The sequence below is a fragment of the Vombatus ursinus genome, unplaced genomic scaffold (assembly GCF_900497805.2).
Source record: "Vombatus ursinus unplaced genomic scaffold, bare-nosed wombat genome assembly UNPS02013755.1, whole genome shotgun sequence".
NCBI classification, from domain to species: Eukaryota; Metazoa; Chordata; class Mammalia; order Diprotodontia; family Vombatidae; genus Vombatus; species Vombatus ursinus.
The window spans coordinates 1-11,447 of record NW_020953533.1 but is presented as its reverse complement, the minus strand read 5'-3'; the positions used below and the strand labels follow the sequence as shown (position 1 = coordinate 11,447).

At 40.5% G+C, this 11,447-nt stretch overlaps 1 protein-coding gene across 1 annotated transcript; it reads left to right on the top strand.

The window, feature by feature from the left end:
• The first annotated feature begins 1,161 nt into the window (after window positions 1–1,161).
• On the top strand, window positions 1,162–9,430 carry LOC114040605 (acyl-coenzyme A thioesterase 13-like). The gene is made up of 3 exons (XM_027858713.1): window positions 1,162–1,446; window positions 5,124–5,308; window positions 7,745–9,430. The coding sequence occupies exons 1-3, from the start codon at window positions 1,363–1,365 to the stop codon at window positions 7,899–7,901; spliced, it is 426 nt and encodes a 141-aa protein (XP_027714514.1). The 5' UTR covers window positions 1,162–1,362; the 3' UTR covers window positions 7,902–9,430.
• Window positions 9,431–11,447: the final 2,017 nt, after the last annotated feature.

The window sequence follows — 11,447 nt, the reverse complement described above, 5'->3', positions numbered from 1 at the left end:
ACACAATACACATACCTAACATGTGTACATGCCCATATACACATACACGTGTACTGTTGTTGTCGTTCTGTAGTTAGTGACCCCGTACGGGTTTTCTTGGCAAAAATACTAAAGCGGTTAGCTTTAGTGGATTAAAGTAAACAGAGGTTAAAGTGACTTGCCCTGGGTCACACAGCTAATGTCTGAGGTCGAATTTGAATTCAGGTCTTGCGGATCCCAGACACAGCGCTCCATCCCCCGTACCACCTAGCAGGCTCCGCGTGCATATGCACATATACATACATGCATGTATACGGGTGTGCGTATATACAAGCAATGCACACGTACACATAATCTTTTCTGCACACAGAAAGGAGCAGCAGGGGCTGATTTCCCCCTTCCTTTCTTTGCATCTCCAGCCTCGCTCAGCGCCAGAACAGGATCTCAGTAAATGCTCGCAGACTCGGCGGAGAGGCTTCAGGCCGTGCACCACCGTGACCCCGGGTCTCTTTTCTGGGCACCGCCCCATCCCCCCACCCCGCACCCCGCGCCCCGCTCACTCCCCAGACGGCGGCGGGCGGGGGGATCCTCGGCCCGGCGTCCGACGCTCCCTCGTCCACGCCCGACTCAAAGTAGGAGTTGAGCGCCCTCTGAAAAGCAAAGGCACAGGGATGGAGGCGGCCGCGCGCAGCCGCCCCCGGCCTGGGCCCCGGAGAGGGGAGCGGGGGCTTACTTCCATCTGCCAGTCGTTCTCCGCCAGGAAGCACTGAGCCACGCCGCTGCCGCGATCACGGCGCACAGCCGCTGGCGCTCCGGCACCACGCGCTCCTCGGACGACCCCGACTCCTCCGGCTCCCCCGGCACGTCGTCCAAATCCATGGCGCTAGAGACTGCAAGTAAACGCCGGCGCATCCCCCCGCCAGCGTCCCGACTGCGGCGCCACTTCCTCCTCCGCTGTGTTGCACCAACAGACCCGCTGGGAAACCGCACCTTCTTCCCTCCTCTTCCAACCCCTCCCTCGTGCTATTGGAGGAAGGGAAAGAGGGCGCGCCCTGGGCGGGGCTGGCCAGGTCTAGGCTGGGGGGAAGGAGCCAGGGTTAGGGTTCTAGCGGATCCCCAGGAGGCTCGGAGGACAGCGCCCAATTACGGAACTTGAGTGCTGCGGTCTCTGCAGACAGCCGGAAGGAACGGGAAGCACTAGGGAAGACCTTTATTTGCCCGGGCGTCGGACTTCTGGAGTCAGCTTGGAGGTCGTGGTGGGAGGAGTCGTGTCTCCACCTCCTAGCGTGCTGTTCGCACAGTTACCTGGGCAGTATTTTATTTTTGCCTTGTCGCTTCGGTTTTCCTTTCGTGCGGGGCTGAGAATCTGGGCAGAGGCTGGCAATGATTCCCCCGGCTGTGCAGAACCTTCGGGAGGTGATGAAGTTCATCAAGGATACGCGAGGCTTTGATAGAGTTTTAGAAAAGGTACCGCAAGTCTGCGGCGGGCTTGTGGCCCAAGCGGAACACGTACGCGCGGGAGCGGGAGTGGGCTTGCTGGGCCGGGAGGGTCCGCAGGCCCCGGCACCTTTTGTCCTTTTTGGGATCTGCGGGGAGCCCTGTCTTCCTTTACGATACAGCTTGGTCTTCTCAAGCCCGAAAGCTTGTCAGTAGCCGGGTTGCTTTTTTTTTCTTTTCTACTCCTTCTTCTCCCTTCCTTCCCCAGATTCTAATGAATTCCTTTACCATTAGCCATGTCGCCTCCTCCACCTAATGAATGTCCCTGTTTTTAATATTGCCAGGTGTGGTGGAATGGTGACCCTGGTGTCTCTGAGACCGTCCTTGCCAGACTGAAGGGCTTCAGTTGTAGACCTGCCAAGGCCAGTGCAGTGTCTTTGTAATCTGATGATCCCCTCGGGGAAGTACAGGGAGGCTTCTAAACAGTGACCTGATGATGAAATTTGGGGGCCCACAGTAAATCATCTGCTAAAGCATGGAAAATATTGCATCTGCGTAGGTGGCAGGAAGTGCCTATACTCTCTTCCACTCGTGACTGAGCAGATAAATGGTAGAAACCTGGGAAACCTTGGCACATTCCAAATGGAAGCACAATGTCACGGTGCAGGATATTAGTGACTGAGTTAAATGAGACTTGAATTTGAATCCTACCTCTTAATTCCAGTTCTGTGACCATGAGCGAATCACTTTAGCCAGTATAAGGAAGGGAAGTATCGAGGGATTAATTGCCTCAATGAGGAAAAAGAACACGGTTAAAGGTGAAGTGTAGGGAAAGGTGGAAACTTTGGTCAAAGATGCTCAAACTCTGTTTAACCAATTAACAGAATTTCATTGTTCATTAATAGAACGTTTGAGGGTGATGATAAGATTAAAAAAAATTTGAATTTCAGTTTACTCATTTGTAGAAAAAGTGGCAATAGTACAGAGTACAACCCCACAGGGGTTTTAATGAGTGAAGATGTGTAAATCATTTTGCAAAGCTCAATATGATGTACGAATTTTAAGTTTGAGTGCTTGGGAAGAAAAGAGGCACTGGTTCTAAAGCATAGTGTGGAGGCTTTGTGACTATGAATTTTTAAAAATGGGGTAATTATATCTGCCCTTGATACTGGGAAGCAATTCTGTAAAGTGGAAAGAGTTTATTTATTCAGCAGTCTCTTGGCATATGACCAACCCCGTCTCTCCTCATCCTCTTGATTCTGAAACCTGGACTGCTAACTCCAATTGTAGCTACTTGGTCCTAACTACCTCAACTCTAGCCTGCCATTTCCCCTATAATGTCCCATTCCAGATCTACCTACCCCTTCCACTCTTACTTTTGGAATCGGATAACCAAATTTATCACCCATAGCAGATCACTCCCCTTCTCCTAGTCAAGATGGGGAACCTGCAACCTTGAGGCAAAGGTTCCTCACCTCTGTCCTAAGTCATTCTTCTTCTTTTCTCAGTGAGTTAAGTGTCTGGCTTGCAGTCTTTCTCTCTGCTCCAACTCCTATTCATATTAGAGCACTTCAGAATATTTTTTTGGAGGCAACAGGGTTAAATGACTTGCCCAGGGCCACACAACTAGTACAGGATTTGAACTCGGGTCCTCCTGACTTCAGGACCAGTGCTCTATCCACTGTGCCATCTAGCTGCTCCCTAGAATAAATGCTCTCCCTTAATGACTAGCTCACACAGAGATGAATATTCCCTTAATTTTGTCATCACCCACAAATGTTCCATTCTCATGAACAGTGAAATTCTTTTAATGGTCAAACTGTTTGACCTTCTTTGACCAAAGTTTCTACCTTTCCCTACACTTTACAACCTTTAACCCTGTTCTTTTTCCTCATTGAGACCTCTAATCCCTCTACTCCTCAGTGCTTTCCCAAGCCATCATTCCTATACTGGCTAAAATCTTCTCCCTTTCAAATCTTGATCCTTTGATGAACCAGTTCAATTCTATACAATACTCTTCACCAATCTTTGTAACATGTTATATATGCTTCCTTTTCTTGACTAATACAACCCCAAGACAGTTTCAAGCTCTCATCACCTCTCAACTGGATTATTGAGTAGCCTTCAATTGGTCTCCTGGTAGCAAATCTCTCCCCACTCCAACCCATCCTCCACTTAGTCTCCCAAAGTGAAGGTCTGACCATTTCAACCCTCTGTTTCTTTGGTGCACATTCTCATCTTCCTCTCCTGGCTAGAACTTGCCAAAACTGTTAACATTGCAATAAAGAAATTATTTATTAACCAGTGTATACCAGTTGTATAACAAACTGGGACCAAGGCTCTCAGTAACCAAGAACTCTTATCATTGGTTTCTACCCAGTTAATATATGATTTGAAGGGAATGAAAAACAGGATTAAGTAATTGTGACACCAGGTTTCTTATTGGTAGAGGCATATTCTTATGTTCAGATGATAGGGTGGAGCCAGAGTAAACTTGTGACTTAAAATCAGGTGACTTAGAAGCAGCCAAAACTTAGCTTCACTAAATGATGGTTAAAAAACAAAATGGAACTACTTAGCTATTTTTAATATTACACCCCTACTTATTAAATTCTAGTGGCTTTGTATTACCTCCAGAATAAAATATCATGTCCTTTGTTTAAAGTGCTTCATGATCTGGCCCCTTATTATTTTTCCAGTTTTACACATTACTTCCTTCCCCTTTAGGTACTCATCATTCCGGGTATATTGGTTGGGAAAGACTGCCTTTTACTATATGATTATGTGCATTTACTTGTATATAAACTGTCTTCTTGCAGCCAGTGGAATCCAGTGTATTCTTTTTATTTGGGATAATTGTTTAAAAAAAAAACCTTTCAGTTCCATTTTATTCCCCTTTTACATTTTGCTTATATTTTAAACAATTATAATTTCAACTCATCAGCTTTGTCTCCCTTCCTCCCATTTGTTAAGATATTCAGAAATATGCCTACCCTCTCTTCTTTCCTTCTCCATTTACAGCTGAAGGTTTTAAACATCATTCCATTATTCTTATAGTTTTAAAGAAAGATTGTTTTCCAATTCTTGTGAGTCTTTTCATCCAGCCCAGATTGTAAACTTCTCAGGGTAAGGAGCACTGTGTTTGGACACTATGTGTTTAACTGAGGATTTGTTGATTGACAGCCTGATGAGTCATTGGCAGCCTAGAAGTAGAAAGAAATGCTCATAAGTTATCAATACATAAATGATGACTGTGTCATCATGTTGAAAATGCTGAGAATGGGTGCATTTGCAAAACTCTTCAGCAATGGCTAAATATTATATAGGTCCTAGTGTGAGGACACTGTAATTAAGACTTCATTTGTCTGTACAATGAATATGTATCTTACATCAACAATAACTTGTTTACTGCTTTAATACAGTACAAGAAATACTTTTGTATGTAACACAATTGTGTAACAATAACATTTTTCTGTTGATTGTTTTGCTTTATTTGTTATTTATCTTCAATTTTTTTTCTTCCTTAAGATGAATTTTTTTTTAAATCAGTAATTAAAAATTTAGGCAATGTTTGGGAATGAAATTTGATGTCTCAGTCAACTTTAGGTTCACCCAGAAATACATCCTAATCATTTGTATGGCTTGTTATTTGATCTGATAAAATTATGCACTGATTTAGTGAACAGTTGTGTTCATCTTTCCTCTAGGTTACGATTCTTTCTACAAGCCCTGGAAAGGTGGTTTGTGAAATGAAAGTTGGAGAAGAACATACCAATAGGTTCGGCACTCTACATGGTGGTTTAACAGCAACTCTGGTAGACGTTATATCTGCAATTGCTTTGATGAACACAGAAAGGGGAATACTTGGAGTCAGTGTGGACATGAACATAACGTATGTACTTAATATATTTTAAATGACATCAGCTGAGATAAAAGAACTATTAAGATAAAAATAAGTTTGAAAAACAACCAGCTTTATAAATTTCTAGATGCAAGTATGGCTTTAGTGCTAAGAGCTACCCTGACCCTGAAAATAGCCATCTTATCCCCTAATTTATACATTGCTAATGGAGAAAATCATAAGGCTGTCCACAAATTCCTAACTGGTATATATTTAAGCTATAAATTTTATCACTGTGTATGTTAGGTACCTTATTTTCTTTCAAGGACAAGTTGTACCAGTATCAAAGTAAATATGGGGCATTACTGCAAAATAAAATCCCAAAGGAAAAGAAGAGTTGCAGAGGACATCCAGATGTCATATTTTGCCAGTTGTGTTGAGGAGAGGGTATATATTCAGGTCAGTATATCTGCCAGATGGTTAACATACAAGCTAGAACTAAACCTTCCTATTCCATAAAGGAGTATATTATTGCAAAAATGAACTGTATAAGCATCCGAAAAATGCTGGTGGTCTGAACATCAGAAAAAGCCCCCTTTTACATGTACCAATAAAGATAAGTCATGAATTCTTTAAATTGTTGGCTGATGTTACAAACGCAATAGGGCAGGGTTCAAGTTAATGCCTTTTTTTTTCAAGTTTCAGAAAGTTGGGAAGAAAAGGTTTTTCTTGGTTCTTCCTAATGGCCTTATTTTATTCCATCTGAGCAAAAAAAAAAAAAAATGGGATTACTTGCTAACACTTCTTTCTTAGACCTCAAGTAAGGTTCTTAACCTAGCAGTCTGTCCCTTACCCCTGACGACAAAAAAATTACACAATTCTGAAACCACTTTGAAAATTTTTCAGCATAGCTTCCTTCTTTGGAAATATTTATAGCCAAAGTTATCAGCTGGGCAACCCTTCATGGTAGCTGTCCAGCTGATTCGCCTGAAAGCAAACTAGGGTAGTCTGAATAAATTGATCAGCATTGCTTGTATTTGAGTCAGTTCAATGAACAATAAATTCAGATGGGCCACGGTGGCAAGGCTGTAAATCTTGGCATAAACACTGGTAAATGAGACTTTCATGGAATATGGGAGTATGTATTCTATTTTTAAAGTCTAAATATATTCTTTGTTAAGTAGGTTCTACAAAGTTAAAATTGCCTCCACATACTACTAAGTTTTTGACTCTGGAAAATGCCCAGTCAAATAAACCTTGGTTTTAAGTGTTTTAAGGTCTGCCATGTACCAGGCACGAATCTTTTACTAGGTCACAAACGTAGGTTATCAAAGCAACAAGAGGAAGCTCTATGTTGAATACTGGAACTCTAATTTTCCAAATGGACTAAAAGGGAAGTAAGCCCCATCAGAACCCAGAAGTTTATAGATGTCTCAAAGTGAGAAACAGGAAAAAAAAAACTGGAAGAAAGTGATCAAATTTAGTTCTAATCAATAGTATTTTCAGTCAGTGTTTTAAAAATAGCCTCTGTAGGGGGCAGCTAGGTGGCATAATGGATAGAGCATGGCTCTGGAGTCAAGAGGAACTGAGTTCAAATCCAGCCTCAGACACTTGATATTTAATGGCTGTGTGACCCTGGGCAAGTCACTTAACCCGACTGCCTCACTGGAAAAAAAAAAAGATTGGACAAAAATAGCCTCTGTACTTGGTCCATTACGTAAGAAATAGAATCTCTCTTTACTTCATCCTAGAGCCTCTTTAGTTTAATGCTCTTGTTGACATATTGGCAAGGAAACAAAAAATAGTTGCTTTTGAAGTAGGGAAGCAGTTCCCATAGTGGAATGGGCCCATGGGAGCATCTAGGACCCTTCTGGGGCTTTGAGAGGTAAAAACTATTTTCACCATAATACTATTATTTATGTAACCCACAGAAACAAATCTCTTTGGGGTCCTCTATGATATTTAAGAGTCTAAAGGGGTTCCTGGTAACAGAGAATTTTAAGAACTACCGCATTAGGGTTAGGAAGATAACCCTATGGGGATAGAACAGAAGTAAACTTATATTGTTGGTGTAAGAATGCTTTCTTAAAGTTTTTTCTGGGAGACTTATCTTAAAATGCACTTATGTGGAATCAGAAGTCAAATCAAACCTCGAAGGCATACAAATATAAAGAACAGGACAAGATTTTGCTCTGGTATTCCCAGTGTTCATAGAAATACTTATTATCAGAGGCAGCACCAAACAGTTGAAATCATGACAGATTTGTAGTTGGAGGAAATAGGTTCAAATCTTGGTTCTGCTTCCAGTGTGAATTTGGTCAGTCACTTAATCTCCGTCTCTCTTCTGTAAAATGAGTTTCTTAGATGACGTCTAAGGTCCTTCCTGCTCTAAATCTGTTTCATTGTGAACATTGGATAACAGTTGTAAAGTATCTATTCCTTTATAGTCTCTTTCCATTAATTATGTCCCGCATGTTTTCATTCAAGGTACTTGTCCCCGGCTAAGGTAGGAGAAGAAATATTGATTGCTGCTCACATTCTGAAGAAAGGAAAAACTCTTGCCTTTGCAAGTGTGGACCTGACAAACAAGACCACAGGAAAGTTGGTAGCACAAGGTAGACATACAAAACACCTAGGAAGCTAAAAGCACAATTTCTTCAAAGCTGTTCAAGAAGCAATCATGATTACATTGTATTTATATTTGAAGTAACTTTAAAAATAAACAATTTTAGTTGTGAAATTCAGTGGAAGCTACTCAGAAACAAAGACTGTATATCCAAAGTTGAAGCAGAACATCCAGCACAGAATACTGTGGTGGGGTGCCATAAAATGGAGCTTAGTTTTGGACAATGTGTATAGGGGGTGAGTACTTCTAGTTCTAGAACTAATCAATCTTGTGACAAAAAATACCAGTGACTTTGGTGGAAGGTAAAAATTGTAAGCGTGCAGGGCCCACGATACCATTAAAAAAAATGGATTTCAAACCTTATGTAGAGCTTCAAGGGCACCAAGTCAAAAATGGCCTTTGACAAATAGTAGCTAGGATGTAATAAAACCCTCGTCTCCCTCAACACATACAGGAAAGCAGATTTGGGGATTTTGTCCCCATAGCCTACTATCAACTTTCCCGTGTATATGTAGGGAATTATCTGAATGCCTCATTAACAGTACTAACTAGCAAGTTTAAAAATCTCCTTGTAAAAGTAGTTTTTCTTAGGTAAATGTGATTATTTGAGCTTCCACTTAAAATTCATTAACTGACCAAAGGAGTCATGTGGAATCAATACTTCTTTGGCAGTGCCTAGTCAAGAGAAGCTCTCTACAGCCTCTTTAATACTAGATTTATGAATTGTTTTCCTACTTTAGAGGAAAAGGAGCTATAAAGTATAGCAAAATTTTTAACAATCATTTTCATTTCACTTTGTGAAACTTATACCAACTGCCTTAAAAACATCATTTTTAGATGTACAGTATTTTCTGAGAGATAATAAAGTAATGTTCATTATGGTCGGCATCATAATTTTCTCAAGCCTCATGCTAGAAAGGGAAAGTGGCCGCAAGTGAAGGGAAAGAGGATAGTTTTGGCCTTAGAGCCGGGAAAATCTGAGTTCAGATCCTGTTTCGTATACCTACTTCTCATCTGTAAGATAATGGCACCTACCTCAGTGTTTTGAGGATCCAATAGTTTTTATAAAGTGTTATGTACCAGTAAAAGAGAAAACTCATCTAGGCCCATAGTGTAGAAATTCAGAGTGATAGGGACTGACCTGATTTCATTGTGTAGAGAGCTGTCAGTGAGGAAACATTTAGCAAAAGTGTTGTGCAACTTCAGTTTTACAAAGTTGTAAGGAACACTGAGAGGTTAAGCAATTTGCCCACAGTCATACTATAGAGGTAGTATGTATCAGAAACCCAGCTCTTCATGGCTTTGATGGGAGCTCTTATACCAGCCTGCTTTGCCATAACCAACCATTATGTGTTTCACATGAATACAAAGTCAGGTAGCTTTCACCTATTTTATTTAGATCTGTGTTTTTCCAATTCCAAATAAAAGCTAAATATAAATTTGAAACAGGTAAGCACTAATTTTTACCCCAAGGGAACAGGCTTATACAGATTTACTCCAATAAAGTACTTAACCCTTAAGCAAAGCCTTCATTTAAAAACAAAAAACAAAAAACAAAAAAAAAAAAAGGAAAAACAAAACAAAAAAACCCCTATACAGTAGTCTTCCTTAGGTTCATTGCACAATCTTAACAAAATGTTCCATCAGAACCAACTTCGACACTCCAAAAACACTATTTTACAATTTAAGATCACAACTGTTTTATAATTTCTATGCAAAAAAACAAAACAAAACAAAAAAACAACAAACCCAAAACAAAAACCACCTTACTGGGTTTTTATGACATTTTAGAAACCAGTATTTCCTGCACAATTTACCAGCTTTTTAAGTGTCATCTCTTCAAGAAAACAAAAATTCTATCATGTATGGTTTTTTGCAGCTATAAATATATTTTGTCTTAAGTTTTAACAGCTGCTTTAAGCTACTTCAGACTCCTCGTCTGCTTTAATGTGTATAATTGTATCCACTCAGCAGAATACTCTTTTTACACAGCAACTTGGGGAAAGAGATCTGAAAAAGACACATTGAAGTGCTAGGAAATAAACATGACCCAGCAAAAATAAGAGGCAAAAATGCCTACAATGAATGATTCTTTTTTTCATGTGAGATTTCTTTCCCCACTACTATTACATGTAGCAACCATTTCTGTTCATTAGAATGAATTGGACAGTGGTCTAGAACTGATTACAGCAAGCTAAGGCTGCTTTTTAAAAAAAAGTATATACCTGTTACATTCACTTCTCACCCTCTGAATACTGATGACAAAATGCTGGGGAGGCATAACCAGCACAAATGGGAAGACCATCACAAATGAATTCACCTTGTGCTTTCAGATACATTTAAGCATTTCAGTGTACAACAGTCCTTTCATTTCACATTTTAGTAAGATGCTGATGCAATGCAGAAATACGCAAAGCATCTTCTTTCACAAGGTCCATGCAGAAGACATCTTTTTTTTAAAGTTCCGAGATACAAATGATAAAAGAAAGATCCAGGATGAAGAAGTTGCACAATGTATAGTGTTCTGTGCGTGAGTCCATTTTCTTCTAAACTCTGAAAGAATAAAATGGTAAGAAAACAAGAAAAAAAATCACTGCTGCATTCTGTGATCTTCCCCATTTTGCTGGCCAGTACTCTATTCTGGCATGTAAGGGCGGAGGTGATCCTCAACGGTGCCAACCGCCCAGTGGGTGAGCTGTTCCTGTGGCAGGTACAGGCAGATGCTGCATAACTTGAAGATTGTAGCTTTGTTTTTTGGAGTCCGGAAAAGAATGATTTTTTTTTATTAGTGAGGGTTTTTTAAATGGAGTTTAATCAAACTCCTTGTAGTATAAGAACATGTAAATACCTATTTGTTAAACCTATGTAGTGCTGACCTTGACAATGAAGAATTTAATATCATTATGGCCTTAAATTACAATCTAATTCTAAAGACAGAACCAACTTCATCATTCCACAGAAACTATTGTCACCAAATTCATTAATGATCTTTTAAATGCTTCATCTAATTACTTATTCTTAATCCTCATCATCCTTCTTGACCTTCGATGCACTTGATATTTCATCTACCTCCTGGATACTCTTCTCTCTTGATTTTCTTTCTTTCTTTTTTTTTTTTGGCAGTTCGGGTTAAGTGACTTGCCAGGGTCACACAACTAGTAAGTGTCAAGTGTTTGGTCTGAGGCCAGATTTGAACTCAGGTACTCCTGACTTAAGGGCCGGTGCTCTATCCACTGTGCCACCCAGCTGCCCCTCTCTGACTTTCTTGATATTGGTCTGTCCTGGTTCTCCTGTATCTACTGTTCCTTCTCAACCTACTTTGATTGATCTTCACCCACTTCATACTCCTTAACTAAGGCTCTGTTGTTGGCCTTCTTTTTTTACCCTATAGTTTCTAATACCTCTTACACAGATGGGTTCTCCAATCTATATACCAGCTCTAGTCTCTCTTGAATTGCAGTCCCATGTTACAACCTTTTGGACATCTCAAGCTTGACGTCCTACTCAGCATATCCATAACAAAACTCATTCCCCTTTCCCTCAAAACCCTCCCCTCTTTAAAAC

Coding starts and splice junctions, on each gene's coding strand:
- LOC114040605 (XM_027858713.1), top strand. CDS start 1,363: ATGATTCCCCCGGCTGTGCAGAACCTTCGGGAGGTGATGAAGTTCATC. Junction 1,447..5,123: donor TTGATAGAGTTTTAGAAAAG/GTACCGCAAGTC, acceptor TCTTTCCTCTAG/GTTACGATTCTTTCTACAAG. Junction 5,309..7,744: donor AGTGTGGACATGAACATAAC/GTATGTACTTAA, acceptor TTTTCATTCAAG/GTACTTGTCCCCGGCTAAGG.